A 26,595-nucleotide genomic window follows, 5' to 3' on the forward strand; every position below is an offset into this window, starting at 1 on the left:
AAGGCCTGTTTACATGGAGGTGGACCCCGGGTAGGTGAGGTAACCCGCCTGTCAATATAATTTCTTACTTTGTTTTGATCACGTTACATGATAGGTGGGGTGACCCGCCTAGGCGGTTCGGAGACCTAAGCTGAAGTCACTATCAGACTCATGTGAAGAGTGAAAATTATCAGTCGAGTACTGCATGTCTAGTTTTAAAGAGAAGTGATCGATTAGTTTGCCGTAATGCTTTTGGCTCGGAGACAAACGAAGAAAATTGTTCAAAATTTTTTGACGGGGCTGACTGCGGTGGAGTCAAAAGTATCCTTGTGCCCCTGCGTCTCCGTGGATGATACGATACAGCAGAGGAAACCCCAGGATGGAGGGGATAGTGGATTGATAACACAAAGTGTACAATGAGTTGTCAGGTAAACTTCTCACCTTGGTTTTAATAGGAATCTCTATATGGTGTTTCAAAAATTTTCAGTGTAGTAAGTAGATCATTTACAGATACGATGCCAATAAAAAGTGCATCTGTAGGGGAGTCATGCAAGCAGGAGATGATTTCATTGTCATCTGTCTCCTTCGGAAAAACCCGTTTTTATAGGAGGCAGACGCTGAGCAAAACCAGGTTCGTCAGACTACAATACACCATCGTATCACTTGAAAGACACAGATGTGCAGCCTGCCTGGGGCATACAAAAACTAATCATCATCATCATCAAAATCACTTCCTGATCCGGACCATTCCTTTGAGCCTTCATTCTCTTTTTCATCACTGTCACTTTCCTCCGCAAAATACTTCACAGGAGCTTTGGATCTGCCGGTGCGAACTGATCGGCTAACAACTGCACTTTCCAGTGGTTCGTCATCACTGGAGCTTTCTACGCTTGCTTTCGCCTTTTTCGGTGGCGACTTTTTAGGCTGTATGACAAAGATATCAAGGCATTACTAAAGACGAAGCTGAAGTTTTTGGAGACATGAGCTGTGTCGTAACTTGATAGTTATCTCAGTCTCTTCCATTCCCTGTTTTCAGTCTCGTGTATTCCTCTGTCACTGTCGCTGAATCAGGAACAACTGATCGCATAATTTTCGTTCTTCAAGGCCTTTTCATTGTATTTCATATCATCTTTTAGAAACAATGAATCCTGGCTTCCGAACTTACCCAAGGATGGAAGCCAATGGGGAAAGTTCTCTGCTTCTGGTTCTAATCATTTGGTGTGAACATACAGCTATTCAGAGACGAAAAATAATGCTATGTTTCACTGTCTCTTGATTAGAGAAAAAAAACGGTCGAATTTCTTTGAGTGAGGCCATTTTGGAGATTTCCTGGCAATCTAAATACCTTTGGAAGATGCTTATCAATGAACATTTGGTATTCTTACACTTACCTTAACCACTTTTCCTTTAGCAGTTGTAGGTTTCTTTAAAGAGAGCATGGCTGAATCAGAATCCTCGTCACTACTATCAAGAATTACTGCCTTTCCTCGTTTGCCTTTCTTGGCTGGCTGTTTCTTTGCAGCTAATTCGCCATCAGGGCTGTCGTCCTGTGACGATGTTTTAGACGAAGCTGCCTTTTTAGTCGCGGTGCGTTTCTTCTCTGCTGCTGTAGTGGTCTTAGCAGGTTGTTTCTTCGTAGATTTAATTGATTCACCACCCTTTAATGGTTTATTTGGCTGCAAAGCATCAAATCCATTCATTCAAGACATCTCAAATTGCTAATTGACTTGTAGTCTACCCTTTTAATGGTCTTCTCCTTAAATCACAATCGAGAATAATAAAAGATCTGGGGATATCAATGTTCAGTCCCATGAGGTTACGTCAACTCCCGCCCAAGGGTGTTTATCAGGCATTGGAGGATGGGAAATTATCCCGCCACTGCGCAGAATCACCTAGCAAAATTTGATGGCTCGAGCTATCTTTTAATCGAGAGTGAAGAAGACCATCAGTAATGAGAATGACGCTTGCCTTACAGCCATCTGTTCCTGGTTAGGCGACAATCTTTCTTCACGTCACTGTTGTTACTGTAAAAATACTGTTTGCCGCATTACGCACTGACTTTCACTCAGTCCTGTTACATAATTTATTTCTATTACTAAAGACTAGGGGCCTTACAGAATACCACTTTCCACTGACGAGCTTCCTATATAAAGTTGAGAAGATTTATCTTTATTTGGGGGCATTTTTAATATAACAATAATTCCGCTCGCGCTTGTCGGATATGAGCTGAGTATAGCCAACTCAACCCTACGGGCCTCGTTGGCTATCTATCATCTCTATCCAATGTGCGCTCGTGGAACAATTGTTAATTATACGGTCTGAGGTTGTCCGCTCACTCAAAAGATCCCCAAGGTGTCAGCTGCTTAGTAAATGTTTGACAATTCAGCAAAATCTTACCCGTGAACTAGTGGTCTTTGCGGGTTTAGCAGGGGAGAGCTTTTGAATCAGAGCACGAGTAGCTTGCACGTCACTTTTATCTGATTCGGCATCGCTATCAACACTTCCTTCCTTAGATGGCTTTCCGGTTTTCACCGCCGTGACCGTAAGATCATCATCATCATCATCATCATCGTCAGAACTAAAAGAGTACGTCTACAGAGCAAAGCAATAAAAGAAAAGAAAATCAAAAACATTATACTCTTTATATCATTTTACTGAACTAAAAGAATCAATAGAATGCCAAATCCATGGATCACTGGCGAACTCTTTTTCGGTAGTTTTTCCATCAACATATTCTGGGTAAGGAGGCAGTTTAACAGGTGTAAACGTTCCCATTAAGCGATTTCGTCAACAATTTCCGTCTAAACTGGCTTCTAGTCCAGTCACCCATTAAAACAAAGAAATAGCAAAGGAAAGGAAAATACCCCAAGGGGCATGCTACACCCCTCTTTGTAAAGAAAGAGGGAACATCTGAAACAACAAACAAACGACCCTGAAAACCTTCAAATGGCACAAAGCTACTCCTTTGACTGCAATTGGTACACTGGCACACTTCGCTGAAGCGTGTTCCAGCGACATTTAACTTAACAGTATATCACTACACAAACCTTAGCAGGACGAGATCTAGCGGCCCTTTTCGCTACAGGCGGTCCATCCTCTTCATCGCTGAACTCCATAATAAAATCGTCATCACTCTCTGCTGCTTTCCTAACCTTCTTCTTTGAACTGAACACCTCCAGCGAAGATTGCGTTTTTCCCTTTGCAGCAGAACTGCTGGTTGTCTCAGCACCACTGCCAGCTAACGATGATGATAACGAGATGGGCAACTTCTGGCTCTGTCGCTGAGCAAGTCTGTCAGCGAGTGATCTCACCGGAGGACCTGCATCTATGTCGTCAAACTCCCAGGAGTCGTCACTCTTGTTTTCTTTCTTTGGAGCTGTTTCCTTGCTCTTATGTTGCATGTTTTTCTTTTCTTGTTCATTTGTAGCAAGCGTCTTGGGTTTATTTTCAGTTTTCTTTGCTGGCTTTGATGGTTTCTTTTTCTGCTGCTGTGAGCGCCCTGCCTTGGACTTTACGTACATTTCTTGATCTTCCTTTTCCTGTTGCTCAACTCGCTGTAATCAGTGGCAAATGTAAAATGACATACAGGAAATGCTATAAGCACCCTCAGGTTGTATAGAAATGCCACCAAAACATCCTATTCTATACACAAGTTACAAAACGATATTCTGGTCATTTAGAGTGGGCTAAACTACCTTCATCCCAAAAAATGCACATAATATAAGTTTGAATAGGATTAAAAGACATTAAAGGAGATTCCATCTTCATTCCTTGAGTTCTACTCAATTAAACTACACTTTTCCCAAACTTTTTGTCAATTGTGTTTACAAGAGTATTTTAAGACACCTCATATTCCTTGGTGACAAAAGTAAGGTTCTCGGTAAATTATGTTAAGATATGAAGACCTTACCTCGAGCTCTTCCAAAAAGCTATCAAGATCTTCGAACCAGAGGTCTTGTGGTGACTTCCTCCTTAATATGTTCAGCTCCTCCAACTAAATTGTTGCACAAGATTATTAAACAAGAATGGCAGGCTCATAGGCAACTGTTGCAATAAGAATCTGATTAGGATTACATGGATTTCTCTTGTCTACCAAGGCATCAGAGACCTTTGCTTATGATACAAGTATTAACCACCTTTTCACCTTTGCAAAACAACTGGAATCTTTGAATGCCCTCCTCTTCCCTCTCCCCTCACAATTTTGATATTTCAAAATTCTATGCGAAACAGAAGACATGACTACGAGTCACTGCTTAAAAACACTTAAACACTCTCTTGTTTTTCCCTAGAGGCTTGTGCTGAGGTCATCCCTTAAGGCTGAATTCCAAAATACAAACATTGGCCATTTTCATCCTTGGTTTGAACTTTATTTTGCTTTGTTTTGAAATCATTATCATACACACACTGTATATCACCTAAACCAAAAATATAAAAGAGTAAACTTTAAACAAAGGAGAAAATTGAACTCCAAATAAATACTGCCACTGACCTTATTATCTCTCTCTTTTAATAGCTCTTCCTTCTTTTCTCGAGAGAGAGACAGCATAGACATGGACAACAAGTACCCAAAGTCAGGTCCACCAGTGCTTGACATGGAACTTGCCACACTGGAAGCATCATCTGTATCTCCCTCATCAGGTGCACTGGACTTTTGTGTGTCTTTCCACGCCTTGATAGGATCAGATGGGTATCCATGCTGCACCAAAGTGGTAACTATGTCGCGCTTGGTTCTGTTCTCTGTTAGAAATAACAAGTTCCCGTTCATGAGTCACAGAAGACTTCACCATCTTTTACTCCATATTCAAATTAAACACCAACATTTTATCATCAGAGCTCCATCAGACTTTTTAAAAAAAGGTTAAGGTTCCCGATGAAAAAGTTAAGGATCCACAGTAAATAATGTTCTAAACCACATGATAAATATCAAATTACTCTGTGCACAACTTATTACACTAAAAGGTGATATTGCAGTCTCTGTTAAAAAAAAAAAAAAAAAAGGTAAAAAACTGAACAATGATGGCAAAGGGTTATTTCATTTTTACAAGAGTATTTTTGCAGACCTTGTCAGTTTTTGATTAAATTAAATAAGTGCAGATATTGTTCTAATGCAAATCTGAGATGACTCATTCTTCTTGCTGTTTTGCATTCCTTTTGCTCTTGTTTTCCTAACCAAATAGTGTCCCCAGCACATATTAGTGTATAGGGAAAATCCTACACCATCGTATCACATTTTGCCTAAATCTTTGTTTTCTTAAGGATGTCAAGAAATTGATAAGCTCCTCCATAACAATGGATCAAATAACAATGCATCAATAATCAACTCATTGGATGCATTTATGCTAGAGACATTAAAGTCGTCTTGAGACAACTTTAACGTCTTAGACAACTTTAATGTCTCTAGCACAAAAACGGCCATTGATTCAGGTGCAAATGAACAAAATAAATGTGCCTCCAATGTAATTGCACAAGATTTACAGGAGTATAATTGGAAATTTGAATGGAAACTATAAATAAATAAATAGTGAGCAATGATAGAACCCTCACCTATGATAATTTGTCCTTCAATTTTCTCCAAGATAAAACGAGCTTGACTACTGAGCTTGGTTGATTCTGCAGTCAGCATTCCATCTAACCATGCTTTACGTACAGCATATTTTTCCAAACGTAGCTCAAAGAATTCCTTAAGTATGTCTAGTGGCGACTCATACTTGCGCAGACAACCCAAGGCATCAAACAAAACCTGAAATACATTGCAAACAAAAATAATTTCAAATCGATTCAATCAGAAGTTCTCTATACCCAATGAGGTTGTGCTGAATTCATTACTGAGCCATGTCTTAAACTGGACTATCTGTGATTAGAAAATACTTAAACAGTGGATAGTGTTAAAGGCATGCTCTGATTGGCTACTCAAACTCTGCATATCCTTTGCTATTCACCTTTTAGCAACTCATGCAGGATTTGAACCCAAAAGTGTTGTAATAGCTGCAGGAATAAATGTGTTAAAATCATCATTTTTGCTGTATAATCTCACTGTCTTTGTATATACTAAAACTATTTACCTCAGTATCAGTGGCCAGTGGTAGATATTTCACTTATACATAGCCTAGTAAATATCCAACACTAACCACCTCTACTTGGAAGAAGACATTTGTCACCAAAGATCACAGTTAGTTGGATACATCTCACAAGAAAACTGACATTAGAAGGGCTATCAGCTATGGCTGCAAAAATTTGATATAGCACCATAAAACATTTCCAGTAATAAAAAAGAAAATGAATGAGCCACAAACTCTGTCACATATCTGCTGTGTTGCCATTTTTGTAATAACTAAAATGCACTTAGATAGAAAAACTTGTATTTTCTATAACTATAAATATTAAATATTAGCTAGGGTAAGTGCTAAACTCACCATATTGCTGGTGTTAATTGAAGCTTCAAGTTTAAATTTCTTGTGTAATCCAGTTGCCTCTGCCTCAGCCAGCTTGTCCTCAGCCATATTTAGTACAAACTTCACGGTTACATCTGTGTGGTATTCCTTGTAATCTCTGTACCAAAAAGAAAAGTCATCAGATTGGATGGGACCAATTTCCCATGTGTAGTCACTGGAAGTCATTGAACAAATAAATTAAACTATGGAAAATGCTAGACAATCCCAATTACTGCACAAATTTATAAGTACATGCACATCATTATGTGTATCATTTCTGTAGTTAATCTTTCACAATTCACACATGAGCACTTATGATGTAAATTTATAAACAAACTGAGTTAATAACACTCCACCATTGTGACTTCAAAGATGCTACAAGTCCTGCCCCTGCAACTCAGAGATGCTGCTTTTTTGCCCTTTGTTAATCCAGTTTCATAATCTTGCTATAGTGCATCTACTGTAGTAGAATTGTTTCACCTATCAGACAAACTAACTTTTGTACTGTTGTGCTTCTGAGGGTGAGTGCCGTACTTCTTTCTTTAAAACAGCTTAAATAGGTTTGTTTGAATCAAACACTTGTCTACTCACGTCAGAATTGGAGGAATTTTCTCTGAACCATGGAGCATTGGTTCCAAAACATTTTCTTTGTAAACCTGTGTCCAGGTGCCAACTGGCAGTTCAGATATTTCTATGGTCTTGTTGTCAACAACTTCCACATTGCCTTGCACTAGGAATTTGTGGCTATCAATTTGAGAAATGGTACCAGTGAAGTTCTTGAATGATGGTATCTTAAATTTGAAAGGAAAAACAATAACACAAAAATTCCCTGGTTTGTACCTCTGCACTATGTTAATAAAGGTACATATCAAGATTCCCAGACCACCCCTTAAGGAGCACTGGTACTGTTCATTACAATATCACCTATACCTTTGGAAAAAAATTTCTCTACTTGAGATGTTCAGAAGGAAAATAAATTTTAACAGAACAAATTAGCAGGTAAATTAGGCCCAAGGCAAAAACTGCCAAAAGACAAACCAATACAAAATTTGCCATTTTAATCTATATTTAATTTTTTCCACATCAATTGTGAATTTACAATGTGATTGAGAAGTTTCTTTAAAGCTAAAGTACCACTGCAAGCCTGATGGAATACTACATGTAATCACAGCCTGCCCACAAATTTAAAGTTATGCATTTTTAAATCCAAAAGCTACATTTTTGTTGAAAACTAAGGTACTCTTCTTTCATAATTGATCATTTCTCTGACTCTGACAACAAAAAATGTCAACATTTTGATTTATCTGGAAACTCTGAAGTTTCTATCACAGTTTAGTGGGAATAAAGAGCTCACCATCTCTTCTGGTTCCTCTCCATTGATCATCTTCTTCAGATTACTAATAATTTGCCGAACATCAAAGTTAGGCACCTTGGTGCTGTACCCAGTGCCAATCCCCTCAGCCCCATTGACTAGAACTAAAGGAATTATAGGGCAATACCACTCAGGTTCAACAGGCTGGTTATCGTCAAACAGGTATGTGAGGCTGGGCATGTCATGAGCATGAAACAATAGCTTTGTTAAAGGACTCATCATAGTGAAGATGTAACGAGGACTAGCAGCATCCTTGCCTCCATGGAGACGAGTGCCAAACTGACCAACTGGCATCAGAAGATTCAAGTTGTTGCTGCCCACAAAATTCTGTGCTAAGTTGATGATTGTTCCCATCAGGCTTGCCTTAATGGGTAAAGAAGATGTAAATAAGACCAGGGTATAAAAGCTGAGGGGAGAATTAACTATATATATTACTTCTGATGTATTTTTCAACTACAATCCTGCAAGTGTGGTATCCTAACATGAGCCAATGGATAGTTGGGCCATTGTCAAGAAAGGAATTGAGAAAGATATTTTGTCACAGTTGTAACAGGAAATAAATGCAACAGAAATTTGAAATGTTCAAGCACAACTTTGCATCTGCAGCTTTCATCTCCAATAATTGCTGCAAAAATGATATCCTTTGTATACTCTGACAATTAACTGATTGATGGAAAAAATTCTGCCAAGGATTTGCCTTTATCTATTAGTGCTTGAAGATTCTGTAAATAATTACCACTTCATTTTTGAAACTCCAAGAATGATGTAATAACTATGATATTGCACTTATTATTGATTGTTACTTTTATCAGTTGTATTATACTGTGGCAGAATATCCACCATTTTGAAGAGCAGTAAATATTCAGTTGGTGAATCACCACAAATTTAATTAAAATAACTTTGTGCAGTGGACATGTAGATGTAAGTAGACAAATCTAGCTGATTGGTTTGGAGGACTTAATCATCAAGTAGAGGTCATAGACTTTCATTAAAACTATGGGAAAATTCTCAAACATTATTGGTTATCACCAGCCCACGTTGAGCTCCAATGGGACAGTGAACATGTCATGTTTGTAATTGGACAGCAGTAGGACAGTGAAAGGCACAGTTAACACATCGTGCCTGAGTAAGTGGACAGAACACAACATGTGCGTGCACTGTTCTCTCACATTCCCCTGAGTTAGCTGTTGTTGTTGTTTTTTTAATGAAAACTTATAACTGATGTCTAGTTTCTTTCTCAAATCTCGTCATAGTTCGGATTAATTGGTAACAGGACTTTGTGTTATTCAATTCTGTCTGTAATTATACTCATGCTTAACAAATCAGACTCCCACTTTGCAGTCATCCTATTTTTTTAATTACTCGTATGATTACAGACTGAATTGGATTCCATTCAGTCCTTTTACCATTATTAATTATATACCTCGCCATGGTGATATGCAGACAGTTCTGCAACTGATCCAGCAAGTTGAGCAACTTTTACTTCTCTTTTGTCATTCCTTTTAAGGCAGGTGAAGAGTACCTTCCTTTGACCGGGCTTTAAACCTGAAGGACATTGTTCAAAAATAATTATAATGATTGATAAAATACACAGGAACAAAATCTTATCAGTTATTTGGTTATGCCTTTTGACATTATTTCTAAATTCAATTATCTTGCTTACCATCCACCAAACATGGGATTGATCGTTCATTATCAGCATTGGAGAATAAAACAAGTTCTTTGTTGACAAAGTCAGAATATGAAACTGACCTGGTGTCCTTCTCATATAAGTAAACCTGTAGGAAAGAAAGACAAGAAAAGCAGTTACTAGGTGATTTTTACTGAGTGATATGAGAAAAAAGCTACTGGCATTAAATAATATAGTATAATCTTCTTGTTTACACTCTTTTAGGACAGATTTCACAAACAAAATTTGATCACTTATCTCAGTTTGTTGTTCAACACCTCTTATGGACAAATCCCAGGAATGCAAATAAACAACTAAGTTTGACCAACCTCTGAAAGCCCTTGTTGCCTTCTCCACTTGCGATCTTCCATTGCACAATTGAGCCAGTCTTTCCTGTCATTAACTTTCTTCTTACTGAATGCCTGTAATTAAAAGAAACATCCAGTCTACAATTCACAGTTGTTTTTCTTCCTTCAAACAAAGCCAATTTCATACCACTACAGGTTAAAATAGTTTTTAATTAACATTTGTTGAACATAATTTTCTTGGTTCCTTTGACATTCCTTCATATGTCATTATGAGATAAATCATGTAAAAACATGAATTAATACCAACACTGGTAGATTTGTTGATTATTTTGGTCTTGCATGCAGAATTGAATATATCTATGAGAGCCTAACAGCTGGCAGACTTTGCTTGTTTCTTTGAGAGGCTCCCTGGCTACCTCACTCATCACTGCCTTTACTGTGACACTTGATTCACATTATCTCTGCTTTGATGAAATAAACTTGTCTTTCTTATTACCCACTGCAAGGGAACACTTAATTCTAAGTGAGAAGGAAAATGAAAGTTTCTCACAACTCTACACTTAGACAGATGTTTTCAAGCATTGGCTGTATTAACTCAAAAGAGATGCAATACTCCAGCAAAGAAGAAAAACATTATTTAAAAAAAAAAAGATATCGCAGTATCCAAAACTATAGTCATATCACCCACATAGTGCCAATGACTTATATGATACAGCTGTACATACCATAAGTATAGCTTCATCACATGGTGCACCTTCATGGTGGAACTGAATCTGATGACGTCTCATGTCAGCAAAGTATTCTTTGGCCTCCTTGGGAGTGCTCGTACCCAAACCTTTATAGTATTTTACTTTCCAAGACTTGACATTGACTATGCTGTTTTTCCATTCCTCATATTCAGGAATGCTGTAGAATGCTTTCTCCTCTTTGCCTTTACTGACCTGAAATTTTGATGAGCTGTTAGCATCAATGATGAATTACTACACTCACTATTTGAATATCAGAGACACAATCAACCTACAAGCAAAATTTAATTGCCAAATGTCTCCAGAGGATTCATAATCAAGCCTGAGAATCCATGTTTTTATGTACTAATTTTGACTACATGAGCATAGAATTTAAAAAATGCCTGAATAAAAACATAAACTGACTTTAACTTGGAGTAATGAGAATTTTGTTTTTATAATACATGGAGGTGTTTCATCCACCTCTTAATCTTAAGTGGTTAAAGGTCACCATACTACATATTGACGAAGGTACAGGTGGATGCATGCGTATTGGTTTTATAGCTGAAATTATTACATTTTGCACAGACTACATTTAAATTTGTAAGCAATGCAACAGCCACGAACTAAGTCCACCATTTCTTTGCAATCTTTCTCAATTGCAAGAAAATTGGTACAATCTTAAACTGACAGTGTTAAAAATATTAGTTGTAACTTAAATACTCCCTTGCCATAACTTCAATGAAAGTTTCCTTGATAATGATGTAAAATTTGTGTATTTTCAATTTGATTACACCATTCATTTTCTTACAAGCCACTGCTAGCTATGCCAAGCTGACACAAATTATTTGTTTGAAACAATGTGTAACTAAAATTCTGTACATGTGGATATTAATTTCTCTCTTTTGGGTAGGTCTTAGAAGTTTCAGTTTCCATCTTAAAGATTAAGGTAAACTCTTGGTGTAGTCTTAATACCCCACCTTCCCCCCACCCCCATTTAAAGCTTACCTATCTTACATATGACACCTTAAAAATAACACTAACCTTAACGATGGGAGTAATAAACTCCTCCAGGAAAGGTAAGCGTGTAAGGGTAGGCCAATTACTATGGATGAAGTTGATGAGGAGTCCCTTGATGTGAGAGCCATCTTGGTCTTGATCTGTCATTATCATAAGGTGGCCATATCTTAGACTCTTCAAGTCTTCCTCAGATGAGTACTTCTTGTTGTATTGAAGGCCAAGTATCTTGATAAGATTATTGATCTCAGCATTTTCAAGAATCTAAAGTCAAACAATAAAAATTCTGGTTTAGTTCTGGGTTAAATAAGGAAAGCTGGTACTTTAACAAGGTATCCTCAATCAGGGTAATTTGGTATTATCAGCTGAGTTAATAACATACAGTGGCCACTGTAAAGAATTTCAAAACTAACGTTTTGAACCTTAGCCCTTTGTCAGAGCGAAACTTTACCATTGAAACTCTTTACAATAGCCAATTTACATTATCAACTCAGTTGATAATATCAAATTACCCTGTTATACTCTCCCACTGATGCAGCACCACACTTTCTTTAGAAACTTACCCCCTTTATTCTCGATCAGATTGACCTAAATTGTGAGCTATTCATTGATTACCATAGCAGATGACTTCTATGAACTGACATAAAAATTTTGAAGGTTGTCACCAAGAATTATCAGTCAAATGGGATCAAATGGTCTCTTCTTGTCTTAAACTTGTGTATTTGATTTTTCCAGGATCCAGTAACAACAGCTCAAAACAAATTATGCCAAACACATCTTTGCATTTCCCTAAAGTTAGTGGGAGTATGCTAAGGAGGTTTAACTGCATGAATCAAATTCTCCACTGGCTAACTACTGGAAGTTTGAACTTCATACCTGCTTGTGTGATGCATCCCTGACATTAAGCAGTTTACCACGCAAGGGAAACACTCCAAAACGGTCTCTACCAACTACACTCAAGCCACTTACAGCCAGTGTTTTGGCTGAGTCACCCTCAGTGAGAATTAGTGTACATTGCATTGAGTTTCTACTGCCAGCATCATTAGCATCATCCAATTTGGGAATTCCACGAATCTTGCTGTGTTTGCTCTTTTGACACTTCTTGTTGAGTTGAGACTAGAATGAAATCCCCAAAAATAAATGCACATCTTAATTTAAAAATACTTGATAAGGTACAAAAACAAGTTAGAAACAGTTAGAAGCTATCAATTAAGACTCCTCTTGATAAGAGGGCATCCAAACTGAGGTGATGCATGTATTCAGACATTTTCAAATTCTTTGAAAAGTTTGCTAACAAGTGTCATGAACAATTAATACATGTGCCAGTAGCCATGTAGTAGTTAAGGAGTAACATTTTGAGAATTTTTTTTTTGGTGAAAGTTATTTCTTTCACCTTGTTCTTTAAGTGGTGTTTTGCCAATTACTAAGAAAGCACGTTTTTTCTGTAACCACTTCAAATCAGCTAAGAATCCACTCAAAGGACACAAGATTATTCCCAGAGAGAACCCTGCTGTTAAACCATGACATGTTTAATGAATTCAACCTGGAGTCTACTAAAGGTTGGAATTAGTACCTGTGCCTTGAATTTCACCCAGTTCATGATATGTTCAACAACACCACACTGAGTAACCTAAAAAAGTACAGGAAACAAGATATAACATCACATCACATCTCAGGGCGTGAAATTAATTTTTTTTTCTGACAGCCACTTGGCTCCTAAATTCTTCAAAGTGGTAGCCAATTCAAGAAAAGTTGGTCGCCATTTTCAAAGACAAACAAAACCTCTTTTTTATGCTGTCATCGTTCTAGAAATTAAGTAGGGGAAAAGATCTTTAACGTGCTACAAAATGGACACTAGGATGGATGATATGCAACATTTAAGCTCACCTAAATCAAAGATGGCATCTAGTTATCGATTGAGATGCATGTGCTGCATTTTGGAAACAAACTTACATGGAAGTTTGCTGCGGATTTGTCTTTGCAAATCTTTTTAATTCACTAGATCTCTTAGTAAGGTTATGATGAAACATTCTAGTTGCCAATTTGGCAGCTAATTTTCAGGATTTGGTCGCCAAAGTGAAAAATTTAGTCGCATTGGCGCCTGTATTGGGCACAATTTCACTCCCTGCATCTGTATCCACCATCACTTCTGCTTCAAACATCACCTCTGTTTTAAGATCATGGAATATGAAAATAAGAACTAGCATAGGTTCAAAAATCCTTATGCCCAAACCTAGTTTAACCTCCATCTTCATTCCACATCAAACTCCAAAACATACCATCTATCTCAATTAACACAGGACTTTTTTGACATCAATAGTTGCAGAGTCCTGAACACTCTGACCTTGGCTTTTAACCCCAGCCATCAGAAATGGCTGGGGTTGAAAATGACTTACAACAGACATATTTCATCATGCTTTAAAAATTCCATTATGATACATAAATTTTGGGTGTTATATGAAAACAACTTGAAGGTAATTGCAAAGAGATTAACATAGATTCCAAGTTGCCATGCGTCTGTTCAGTAATAGATCACAGATGATGTAAAAATGTGGTAAGAATAAAAAAGTGGCACACAAGGCATAGCCAAGTGTGTCACTGATGTTTTTACCACATTTTGATGTCCTCCATGATCTATTACTGAACAGATGCATGGCAACTTGGAATCTGTTTGTTTTATATAATAAAGAATTAAAAAAAGTTTTAATGACATCATCTATACATCTGTCCTCCAATAGATCATATGTGAGAACCAATCAGAATGCATGCATAACTGAGCTTATTATATAAATACAGATACAAACCTGTTTGATAAACTTTTCACTGAAATCACAAGTGGATCCAAACGCTTTAGATCTGAGAGTCATATTTTCCTTGGTTTGGGAGTCAAAGGTTGGATTTTCAATTAAACAATTTATGAAAATCCACAAGTGATTCTTGATCTGAAAAGGCTTCACTTCTACACCTCCTTTATTTTTCCTTTTCACTGCAGCCATGAGCTTCTCTGTGATCTGGTCAGTTATATAGTTTACATGTGTTCCTCCCTATAATAGGAGACATTTTTATCAATACCATTACCATTAAGTTCTTGAGTTACCTCTCTGTCAAGGAAATAATAATAACAGCAAGGTCTAACTAGCAGGACACTATGTTTATTCTGAACAGGAGAAAGTTGCTATGCCTAATTTCTAAAAAATTTGGGACACAGCTGTTGCTGCCTTTATGCACTATTAATCCTATACACCCTAAGGTCAGTATGTATATTCTCCATACTGTTCTCAGTACATCTCTTAAGGTGCTGACAAGGAGAATTTGTCTAACAATCAAGAGGTTCCTTAGTTGGCGATCATTTCTTTTACTCTTGTAAACTTTATGTGTGATTCAAGGGTGATGTTGTAAGGAGAAATTAGATGATAGTCACTCCAAGGGGTTAAAGGGTTAAAGGAAGTTTGAGGTTTTTTTGGGCACTACAAGGTTCTTTACTTTGCTTACTTTTGTGCTTGCTGTTTTCCTCTATGCCTCTCCACCACCCTCCACCCATACCCCCCACCTTTGGTAAGCATTTATTCCCCTTTTTAGAGTTGTGTTGAACTGTGCCTACAGGTGGGCTGTTCTTCAGTTGTCAGTAGTAACCTCTTGACTGCCAACAAGATTACTGCTCTATTTTGTGGCTACCTTTATTACACCTTATTTCAAGTAGTCTTGCCGAATTGTTTTCATTCAAGATTTTTTCTTAATGCTCTCCTTAATTTCCATACAATGTTACATTCACCACTCTCCTTGTTCACCTCACCTTTTCATGAATTTTCCAAAGTCAGAAAATTAGGGTACAGAAAAAAATTTTTAAGTCAGTAAGGTGATTAAAAAGAATGATTGTTCACTTTGCAAAGGTCAGAAAATTTCAAATGAAATACTGTATGTTGAACTGTTTTGACAAAAACTGTTAGACAGTTAATGTTTCAGAGCTTTAAAGCAGTTTTAGAGAACTTGGCTTGACTATACCTTAGTTGTGGCTATGCTGTTGACAAAGCTAGCTTGCTGAAAACCTTTGGTGCTTGTGGTAACACAAACTTCCCAACGTTTATTTACAACTTCATGCACGACAGAATTGGTCTTTTTCTCTGAGTCACTACCCAATGCCAAGTCATCTTCATCATTTCTGGCTTTCAAGTACAGTCCAACATAATCCTTGAAAGTCTTAATCTGTTGACCATTAAAAATAAATTTTTTCATGAAAAATAAATCGCAAATTGATTTTAATCTACTTGTGAATGCTAAACAACACAAAAGGGTACAATACAATGCATCATTTATAAAATGTAGATTCTACTTCTGATGTTTGATTGCAAGGTTGTTGCTAAGTGCTGGCTGCCACAAGAATAAGCAACTATCACTGGCTGGATTTTTGGCTGGCAATCACTTAGTAAAACACAACAGGCACTTCTGAGGTCAGACACTTACAATTAATCAATTCTGAATGCTATTGATGAGCTGCCTCACTTGAAATTTCAGCCAACAGCAAAATTTCTTAGTTACAACCCTGTGGCTTGTATGAAGCTTCACCAACTGGACACAGATTTCTGAATAAGACAATAATTCATACTTCTATAGCACAGAAAGAGAGGGTCTGAGAAAGATTTGTGAAGTCCATGATGGTTTTTCCCCATTACCTGATGTACAAGAGATACATGTACTACTGACTTATCATTACTACAGAGATTTTTCTGTTAAGTAATGGATTTTCAATCAAAATTTCATAACCCAGAAAATAAAATGCATTATCTCTGCTCTGAACAAAAACAAGTAGTTGCATCATATAACTTAGCTACAACTTGTTTATGAAGGTGCTTACTGAATCGAGCAATTTATAACATGAATATTGCCTACAAATTACATACAGGTAACTTCTTTCCATTGAGATATACAGAAATTCCTCTAACAGAACCAGCAACATCATATGCCCTCCTGGAGAGGAGTGAGATAATGTCTTTATCAAGACTTTCCATTTTAAACTTTGCCAGGTCAGGTTTGAATGTAACACAAGTGAAGTCCTTTCCACTAAAATCCTTTACAATAGGCTCTGTAACTTTTCCCATGTTGTTTGTCCAGGTCTACATACAAGAAAAGGAACAAGTTGAATTGTGTTAGGTGACAAGAAAAAAATTATTCAGGTATAGTATTTCTAAAAGTTTAAAATGAACTATACTATTACTATACTTAACCACACTCTGCTACTATACTCAAATACTCTCTAAGCATAAGCAGTCATTTAAATGAATAATCATTTTCCTTTTCTTTTTGATTTTCATTAACTTAATTGCCTCTTCCTGTTATAATGTACACTAGATGTTTACACAACATGGAAATTTCTTCAGGATTCTCTCATTAACTTTAAGGATCATGAAGATCTAGCATGTATTCAAGAACAAAATGTACCTGTTTGAACTTCTTATTTGAGTCAGAGGAACAAGTTTCCACAACAAATTTTGTGCTGAAGATATTACAAAGTTTTGCACCATAACCATTCCTGCCGCCTGTGACTTTTTTCTCCTCATCATTGTAGTTACTGGACGTTAGAAGATGGCCAAATATCAATGTAGGAACATAAACTTTCTGTTCTTTATGCATCTCCACAGGAATGCCACGTCCATCATTCCAAACACTGATAGTGTTACTATCTCTGAAATTTAAACAGAGGAAATAGGCATATTTAAGTTTAACACATAATAGTATTTTACCAGCTTATCGCCAATGTTTCGGAGTTACTATTAATAGTACTTTGGAAAAGAAAAATGCATCTCCATATGGCAGAGGCTAACTCCTATGTTGCATTTTCTGGAAAAATTTCTAGATAATCCCATACCATTTGACAACAAAGCTGTAGTCCCAAAGGCAATCTAAAGTTTCTGTCATTGTTTCCATTTATCTAAGAACTGTCTACATAATCAAAATGGATTAAATGAAATTCTTTCACAGTTACCAGTCTTTAAAATATGAATAAAACTATGTTCACTTGCAGAGTTTTAATTACCCAATGAGCAATTTGGATGCCAACTATAGGCTTTGTTCAATTTATGATGTGCCAACCGGCTGTCACACATTACCCTCATAATTAACAGGTACATTGTATGAACCTATCAGGATAGCATTACTTGAAAATTAATCCTTTACAACAGGACAGTAAGGGGCTAGAAAGCAAGGAAATGACAACTTTCAAGTAAGTGAACCTGTCAACTATCATTTCAATCATATGATGGGGTCACTGTTAAAAAATAGTTTGTTTTGTTAATATGTCACTCACGCATCAATGGTTATTTTAACACAGCCCATGGCAGGGTCTCTCTGCTTGTTATCTGCTGCATTCACTTCAAAATTGAAAGAAACATAACACACAATTATTACATGACTTGTACATTCACATACCTTACTGAATATCATAAACTCACTATTTTCCATAATTCTTAAATATATGGTCTTGGTCAGGAATTTTTTTAAAAAGTTTTTTTTCCTTTTTTTAACAAACCAAAGAAGAAAAATTTAAAAGATAATTTGGTTTTATCAACTGACTTAATAACGTAAATTAGCCACTTTAAAGAATTTCTTAAGTTGAACAATGTTTCGATCGTCAGTCCTTCATTAGAGCAAATAATGATAAGTTAATGAGTCAAAGTGAATAATAACAAGTTTGTAGCTTGCCGAGGGCCTTATTTTTAAAGTAAAACTAAGCTACAAGTAATGGAAAAACATGAATCCAATCTGCTCACCTAAAAGTTCATCAAAGATCTTGTAGAGACCTGGCGTATAAGTGATTTCCTTACTCACAACGGCATCAGTCTCTGCATCATAAACCCACATGTTCTGTTTGATTGGCTCAACAGAGCCAATGTAAGTGTCTGGACGGAGAAGAATGTGTTCCAACTGTGTCTTCTTTTGGTAGATCCGCTCAACTGACAGTCGTTTTTTCTTCTTTGCAGCAAAAGCATTGCTCTTGGTATTTTCTCCATTATTCATGATCTCCTGTACAAAAATACAATTCAACAATTTTTAGCTGCTGATGTAGTGTTACATTGGATTCAGAGATTTTCTTACTCAATCCACTTTCCACATCAAGATGAACGATTTATTTATTTATATTTATTTTATTGGAAAGCCAAATGTGTCCACGTTATAAAGGCGGGAAATTGAAAGTATGTTAATCGCGTAAGTTACCATGATATATTCTTCTGTTGCCGTAAATACTGTTATCCTTGATTACATTCTAGATGCGGCATGAGAAGTACACCCACAAGATGAAAGTTTGGTTCGAAATTCAAAAATTTGGATTCTTCCAATACAACTTAGTACCACGACATCGAACATGCAGTGTCTCATCTACGATTACTCTTACATGGTAGTGATACCGTCTTCTATGCCCCAAAATATCGCCATGTTTTAGATAAAATAATCGTTACCTTCAAAGGACTAGTTTCGGCCGCCATCGTTACCGAGAAACGTACCAAATAGCGAGAAAATGTTCTCGCGCCGGTGAGAATCGCGACCACGAAGCGAGCACGACGATTAACGCGACATTTGAGGAAACCGCCACATCCCAATGTTCTACGAATTAGCCAATCACATCTATCGAAGCTTACCATGTGACATATTTGCTACTCCAACTCTCTACGCGGTATTCAAGATGGCGGGGAAAATGTAACAGTAAAAGTCACGAAATCAAACTGCAACAAAGACGTCAATCTCAAGCAATACGTTTGGACTTGTACTTTTGTGATTGAATCAATTGTTAAGCCATAAGGGAAATTTTTGCGCGATCCATATCGATCCTACACGTGTAATGTTGCACTAAACTCAAAAAACAATCCACCGTATTTGGTGTTCCAGAACATTGTTTGCAATCGTTAGGGACAAGCTGAAATGACAGTGGTTTTCAGTCACTTTCAAGCAAGCACATCGATCACTTTTACACCACATATTTATAATATGATGTGTTAGGCCCAACAGATCATAGACGGCTTTTTTAAAATTTCTCATAATATTAAAATTTCAAATGGAATTGATCGAGGTTATAAAATTATCCTTTAACCATATTGACTACAGATGGCATTAAAGCCTTTCTAGCATGCTATCTTGATCTTGTTTTTTCGTTTGTTTTTAGGTTTTTGTATAGTTTTTTTGACTCCAACATCTTACCTACCGTTAATCACGTTCGTAACAAACTGAACTCGCGCCCGGTGGTCGAGCAGTAGTAAACATGAAAGCACTTCAGATAATTTGGTCATTTAAAAATCCTTTTGTGTAACTGCTCGCCGCTTCTCTATTTTCCATAAGCCACTATATAGTTTTCCTCATTGTTCACAATAAGGATCCTTTCCGAAAATTTTCGCCATTTTTGAACAACATGTTTTGGAGTTGTAAGCATGAAAGGATTAGGGCACGAGAGGGGTCTGGGATTGAGTAAAATGAAGTTTAAGTCCCCAATATCAGTCTGTTATCTTCAACCAGAGTCGCAAGGAGACAGCGAACTGTTACACCCACTGGAAATACGAATAGGAAATTTAAACCTCACGCGTTTAAGCTGGCCATTTTAAAGTCAAATGCAATTAAATTCACACGCTTGATAATTGTATAGAAGCTAAAAAACCAAGGACAGGTGTTATCTTGTTCTCTTCCTAAGAAGAAAAGGTAGACGTTGGCAATCTAATTAACTCACTAAAATTAAAGCCAACAACCTTTTTATCGTGTCAAAACTTTTATCTCCATAAATAATAATACTAATACTGATAACGATAATAATAATAATAATATCAGTAATAAGATTTTTGCCGAAGCCATAGTTTTTGGTATGATTTCCTGCTCCCCAGCAAGCAAGCGCCCGTAGGCCAGAAATATTTTTGGGTCTAGTTAAGAGCAGCACAAGAGGTGGAGAGAGTCATTGACAAACTTAGCATTGAAAACCAAAAGGAAGCCTTCTAGATGAAATTTTCTAAGACAACGCCTACTATTCGTCTGTACTGAAAGCCGAAAAAATAATGATGACGGAACATTTGGTGATGCCGATAATAAATAACAAGATGAAAAGTAAAAGAAAACTGACTTGGCTGGAAAACGATAAAAAATTGAAAAAATAAAACGACGACCTTTTCTTGCTTATTTAACTGCTGGTGAAGCCGCAAAAAAGGGAAAAAAAAACAAGATTGAGAAACAGCTGTGTCAGTATTTGCCTTCGGAAGAATCTAATTAAAGTTTATTGGAAGAAGGATCGTGTTTTATTACGTTATTTATTATGATTGTTGAAGAAAAAACTGCGACGATTACATTTTCTGAGTTGAAGAACTGAAACTCGATGATGAAGAGGAAATGTGCATTATGACTAATTCTCTCCTGATACCGAAAATAGTGCAGTTGTTTTGCTGAAATCATAACAAAATTATAACATCGCGAACTAAGGAAGTAATGAAATAACAAATGATGTAGATGGTCTTGAATTTCATTTTCAGACGATGAAGATTCAAAATATCACACCGAGATCATACAAAGGAAGAGAAAAAAAAAAAAGGTGATCGAACGAATGCCCATGACAGCCGCTTATTGTGAAGTTCAAATTGAAGTTGGTAACTGTTCAATCAGGGTTATGTCCCACAAAACCAGACTAGAATTCTAAAGTTAACTTTTTCATAGCTTTTAATCACAAATATCTTGATGTCGCCCAGAATGACTCAATTCAAAAATCACGATTTGATATAATTGTAATCTTCTCTCCTTCAATTGCAGCCGAACAATAATCCATTAAATGAAATGGCTCCTCACGTAGATCTATACGTGCTAGCTACATGAGGGAAGTAGATCGAAATTCTATGAATTTTCGAACCCCGGGCGAGTGCGAACTTGAAGATAACCGCACAGATGTTGCTTTTATCGATCAGATTTCTTCTTTCGGCTTGATTTCGACGTACCAGGAACTGTTCTATCTTGTAGTCTGTTCCAATACAGCCATAACCTTACGAAGAAGCACACAAGGTCAAACCTTATCGGTTCCACAAAGGGTTTATCGAGCGAGTTTCTGGGTGTATTGACACCTTTCCACAGCTATATTCCAGGGATATACTTTAGAACCTGATCTACATTTTGTTGAACTTCATCCGGAGAGTATCTTTGAAAAACAGTTCGAACTGAAAAATTTTGTCTAAAAATGTCAAATTAACTTAAAATTTCTCGATTGATCCAAAGCTCTCGAAGTCAAACTTTAATTTTCGTTGGCACATCTGCGGTTGCTTTATCTCAATGGAGAAAGTGAAAAAGTTTTAAAAATCCTGCCTTTCCGAAGTGGTCTCTCGTAGAGTTTCATCACATGTGATTGCAAGACGAAAGAGCGATTCAGTTTCAAAATATAGCAGCGTCAGTTTCTTGTATTTGAAATCCGGTACAGGTAAGAACGTCACTATTCAACCTTTCGTTTGCTTGCCACGGCAAGGAAAAAATGATGATTAAAAAAATGTATATAAAGATATTAGCGAAAAGGAGATAGAATGACTAGGAGGTTCTGATGGAAATACAAAGCATACAAATATTAGACATCTCGTCATCACCTCAAAAATTTTTGCTTTAATAGGAATCTTATATTCCACACAAAGGATAGATTTTGCAAATTATTTAGAATAGGTATTGAAAATAGTGTCTATGCGAAGTAAAAAAAAGCAATTCCGAATTTATAAACTTTCCCTCTAAATAATAATCAAATTAGGAAACATAAGAAAGGCCGCGTGACAATGGAAAATGAAAAATGACCAAGCACGCTTTCTTTCTCTTTTCTTCTTTAGTGCGTCAGAGATTTTTATTCAAGGATGATGAAAGATAACAGCATCATTTCTGCCTTGACCAATTACATTTTACTTCGCTTTCCTGGTCGGAATCATAATGCTATTTTGATTTTCGGAAAAATTATAAAAAGAGATACTTGACAGTCATAGCTAACTGGATAGTTGTTGTCGAGCGATCCCTAACAAGGCTAGGAAAACTAAAGAGAAAACTCAGCAATGCCGATTGAGGATAGGTCAATTCCCTACCACTGGGATGAAGAGCCGGTAAGTTTGAGCACACTAACTTCATTTCTTGGTATGTTATTTATTTGTTACTTTATTGTTTAGAAAAATAAGTTCAGAAATTAGTTGGCTGCATACATTTATCCGAACTTGCAAGACAAATTTTGTTGAAAGTAAAATACAGATATTCAAATTTTTCCTGATTCCAAGTGACTTCATGAATTAACTTTTGTTGCAAGTTTAGCAAGGAGCGTAGCGATCATTTTCGACTCGGCTCCTTTGCTCTCCCAGATTTGGAATTCGACAACAGAAGGATAGACCACACCCTTCGGCAAACCCTGTAAAAGACAAACTGGACCAAAGCTCAGAACAACAACGAGCTGCAAAACGTTGATCAGAATTTGGGATTAATAAATACGGTTTTTACGTCACATTAGGCAAAAATATTTAAATCAATCCATGATATTGTAGAGATCTTAACACGGCAAAACTTGTATGATGTTGCGCTCCTTATTAAAACACATTTCCAGGCGTAAATATGTTCTTCTAATCCCTTTTGAAATTACTGAAAATGTGACATTGCAGTTCTCGTAAAGTAATCACATCCTGAACATGTGAGATAGGAAAGAATTTTCACCAATATTTTCTGAGCTCTTATTTTTTCTCTCGCTTTTTCAGGGACAAGGGCCTATAAAGAGTTTTGATGGAGTTTACCGCCAGTGGTTTACCTCGAGACATCGAGTTTTTTCTCTGAATAAAGGCGGTCAGGTCCCTGGACATTGCATGAAGATAGACGGAAATACCGTGAGCGCAGATGCAATCGAAAAAGACGAGAGAGGTATCTACTATTTAGAAACTCCTTCTTTAGCTCCAGCCAACACTCTTATACAAGGATAGAAAGGCCAAAAGTTCAAGTAAGACACAACGAAGGAACGATGCTTTATCAAGAAGAAAATTTAATTTCCTAGTATTCGCTCCAGACATTCAGGCAAGCACTATTTTCATTCTGTTATTTTTACGTCAAAAAATTCAGTTCTGAAAAGTGGCTCAGAAGAGCCCAAGGAGAATTGATCCTCTTCCTTATGAAATGTCTGCCCCATAAACCGAGCAGTGTTTTCATTTTATTGTGATTTTCTTTTCTGTCCTACAGTAAAATTTCGTTTACACAATTTCACGGAGAATAGGAACGAGACGTGGTACGACTATTATATTATGGAGAATCAGATCAGTGAAGGCTTGGTGGCCATAAACCCAGAGGATGACACTGTCACTGTTAAGGTACCACTCCAAAGAAAACGTACACCCATTAAGTAAAAGCGTCTAACTTCAAACGATAAGATTTCATTAAATGAGTTACAACTATGATAAGTTTTTCGCGTTTTCGTTTTACGAGACATTTCGCAGAGTTACTATTAAGAATGCTTACACTCTGCATGTACCAGGCACTTGGCATGTACCAGGCATTCCGCATGTACCACGTGCGGACCACGCCTTTCTTTGAGCGTGTGCCGCTAGAAATTAATGGTCAAACCTTTCGTGTAAATATTTTCATAGGAAATAGCAAAGTTATAATTAACGGGAAAAAGTACCAATAACTCAGTTGTTCTATTGCCTTCCAATTTCCAAAAAAGAGAAACTGGTGCAAATGAAAGAAGAATTGTAAATGTTCGTGCCCTAATTGAAATCACTGCTAAAATGTATGATCCACCTCCTCTCAAAGCTACACACCGTTCCCCAGGCTCCCTGAACACGATGATTATGACCCCTCTCCTTATATCTTGTATCTTGTTCAACAGCATGCAGATGTAATCGGCTTCAGGACCATTGCACAAGTGAGGAAAGCCAACCTGTTAGATGTGATGTTCATTAAGCAGCAAAAAAAACCTTTGGATGACCAGTTTTGGTTTGAGTCGTGTATCGAGGATGGGAAGAGGCGCGTCCTTGGATTTGACCAAAATGGTATACCCCTGAAAACTACTGAGGTCGAAGCAGGTTCGAAAGAAAGTCTACTGGAGATGAAGCGAGTCTTAATGGCGGAACCATGAGAAGCCCTCTTCTCACCGGCATCCACATTTTCTATGTTATTGAAAACGGTAACAAAATTTTGTTTCCAAAGTAATGAGCAAACTACGAACGCGACAAATCCTTCAACAAGGTCTTGTCGCATGAAATAGCTAATGGCGATACATAGTAAAATTAGCAAGCGAATAAATGCGTAAATAAATGAATTCTTGATTAAAGACAGTGCAGTTGTGTTTACTATGACCAAAGTTCCTTGATGCTTAGAAATTCACCCCTATAAAAAGAACAGTGATCCATTTACAAAAACTTTTTCTTGTAACGCTTTGCAACGACTAATCATAAGACTTAAATGGATATTCCCAAATTCCCAGAGAGTCTGTACCTTCGGCGAATTCAATGCAATAATTTAGAGAAAATTAGAAACATACCATAGTGAACATAGCCCTCGTAAAATCTAATCTTAGTCTTCACAATTATTTCATATGGAAATTTCTCGAGAATGTGGAAAAGGGATTGGTATTATATAATTATGTTATGTAATCCTTGTACAATAACTATGTGGTGCCTAGAAATACGCTTTCCTATGACTCAGGGTCCAACAACCTTACATTTTCAATAAGATTAGATGAGACTCGCAACTCATCAAAGATAAGTTGAGTCTCTCTCCTTCAAAATATCTTTTTGTTATTTTCTTTGTCAATTTTCTGTCACAAGATGAGGCATAAACTATGGACTACGGCTAACTGAAAATGAGGGCAAACACCCATATGAGACCGAAATTCAAAGGCGTTTCCTAAAGACGCTCGGAGAGTTCGGTCTTCTAGGTCAACTAGGATAAGTTGCGTCATCTGTCATACGTGCAATATAATTTTGTGTTTCGTAAAATTTCTTTATTTGGTCAACTCTGGAAACGTGCACTGTTGTTTGTTTTTATTATCCCAGATATCTCCACCTCTAATGACTTCAAGTAGAATTACAAGAGGAGGGAATTCTTTACTTGTTGAGGCACTCTCGTGGTATTCCTTAGTTAATGACATTCGAAGTTACAATAATTCGATCTGAATGTCATACTGATCTTGATTCGTTAAGGGGAAAGAAAAGCGCGCTACGATAAATTCAACACGCAGATTGCTTGTTGAGGGCTACATTTCGACGGAAAATTTGATCACGTGAGTCGACGTCACCAGTGGAAATTTTGCGATGATTTGCATCTCAAGTCGAATTGTCTTTTATACACTGAGTCAATAAGAAGCTTTCCGAGCGCACAACAAAAAATTGCCATTTGCTTGATGACGCTGAGCATTCTTCAAAGTGTGCTGAAAGGTTGTAACACTGCTAGGTCTTGGCCTCTCTTACTCCAGGTTCTCTCTCATTTAGCGTTTTACGTCTGTTTCTGGAGTAAACTGAGCCGGCTGGCTACCACTGTAGAACATAGGCTAAATAGCATAGTACTTCCTTGACAATTTTCACCGGACCCCCTAAACCAGCACTTTTTTTCAAAACGAAACGCAAAGGAACAATATCTATTTCTTCATCTTCCGTAGAGGAAACTTTCATCTCTTACTGAATTTGAAATCGTTGATGATATTTAAATCACAATTGCATAGCAGACGAGTACATTGTAACCAAATACTGCGACAGTATAAGAACGTTGGGACACGAAACATGACCATGCCCAGTACGACAAAAGGTTCCTTATTTTGCTTTTTCAGTTTTTTCTCAAATTTGGCATCGGGCACCGAGACAGTGGTGAGACTGTAAGCGAAATAAATGATGACGATTCTTATTCATTTTCTATAAGAAGCACAAATGACTACAAAACCATCATGAAAATGAAGGAGAGCCGGGAAAAGATATAATCGAATGTTTGCTTCAATAGTATTTGGTATCAGAGGAGCAACTGCAGTTTTACTCAAGCCCATTTGATATGTAGATGAAAACAAAAAAGTCACAGTAACATCTTGTTTCTGAAGAAAAGTCACGTTGATATGAATCGAAAAACTCGAGCAGCAACCGAAAATGACGAGTCATGCTGA

At 37.0% G+C, this 26,595-nt stretch overlaps 2 protein-coding genes across 3 annotated transcripts; one reads left to right on the top strand and one right to left on the bottom strand.

The window, feature by feature from the left end:
- Positions 1 to 400: 400 nt before the first annotated feature.
- LOC113677346 (DNA topoisomerase 2-alpha) lies at positions 401 to 19,950 on the bottom strand. Of its 2 annotated transcripts, none has more exons than XM_089192984.1 (24): positions 19,693 to 19,950; positions 18,266 to 18,518; positions 17,803 to 17,866; positions 16,938 to 17,181; positions 16,400 to 16,612; positions 15,504 to 15,704; positions 14,306 to 14,545; positions 13,075 to 13,131; positions 12,378 to 12,617; positions 11,529 to 11,765; positions 10,485 to 10,700; positions 9,781 to 9,873; positions 9,446 to 9,560; positions 9,206 to 9,327; positions 7,765 to 8,145; positions 7,002 to 7,201; positions 6,393 to 6,528; positions 5,524 to 5,719; positions 4,469 to 4,716; positions 3,890 to 3,973; positions 3,027 to 3,533; positions 2,377 to 2,571; positions 1,371 to 1,655; positions 401 to 903 (listed from the first exon to the last, which is right to left on the bottom strand). In XM_089192984.1, the coding sequence occupies exons 2-24, from the start codon at positions 18,510 to 18,512 to the stop codon at positions 685 to 687; spliced, it is 4,740 nt and encodes a 1,579-aa protein (XP_089049110.1). In that variant the 5' UTR covers positions 18,513 to 18,518; positions 19,693 to 19,950; the 3' UTR covers positions 401 to 684. The 2 variants fall into 2 exon arrangements, with proteins under 2 accessions (XP_089049110.1, XP_089049109.1); XM_089192983.1 differs by lacking the exon at positions 19,693 to 19,950 and adding an exon at positions 18,953 to 19,104.
- Positions 19,951 to 22,467: 2,517 nt separating this feature from the next.
- On the top strand, positions 22,468 to 24,777 carry LOC113677372 (uncharacterized). Its single transcript, XM_027194188.2, has 4 exons — positions 22,468 to 22,579; positions 23,216 to 23,375; positions 23,688 to 23,815; positions 24,334 to 24,777. The coding sequence occupies exons 1-4, from the start codon at positions 22,532 to 22,534 to the stop codon at positions 24,580 to 24,582; spliced, it is 585 nt and encodes a 194-aa protein (XP_027049989.1). The 5' UTR covers positions 22,468 to 22,531; the 3' UTR covers positions 24,583 to 24,777.
- Positions 24,778 to 26,595: the final 1,818 nt, after the last annotated feature.

This window comes from Pocillopora damicornis, chromosome 14, assembly GCF_964200805.1.
Source record: "Pocillopora damicornis chromosome 14, jaPocDami1.2, whole genome shotgun sequence".
In the NCBI taxonomy this organism is placed as follows: domain Eukaryota; kingdom Metazoa; phylum Cnidaria; class Anthozoa; order Scleractinia; family Pocilloporidae; genus Pocillopora; species Pocillopora damicornis.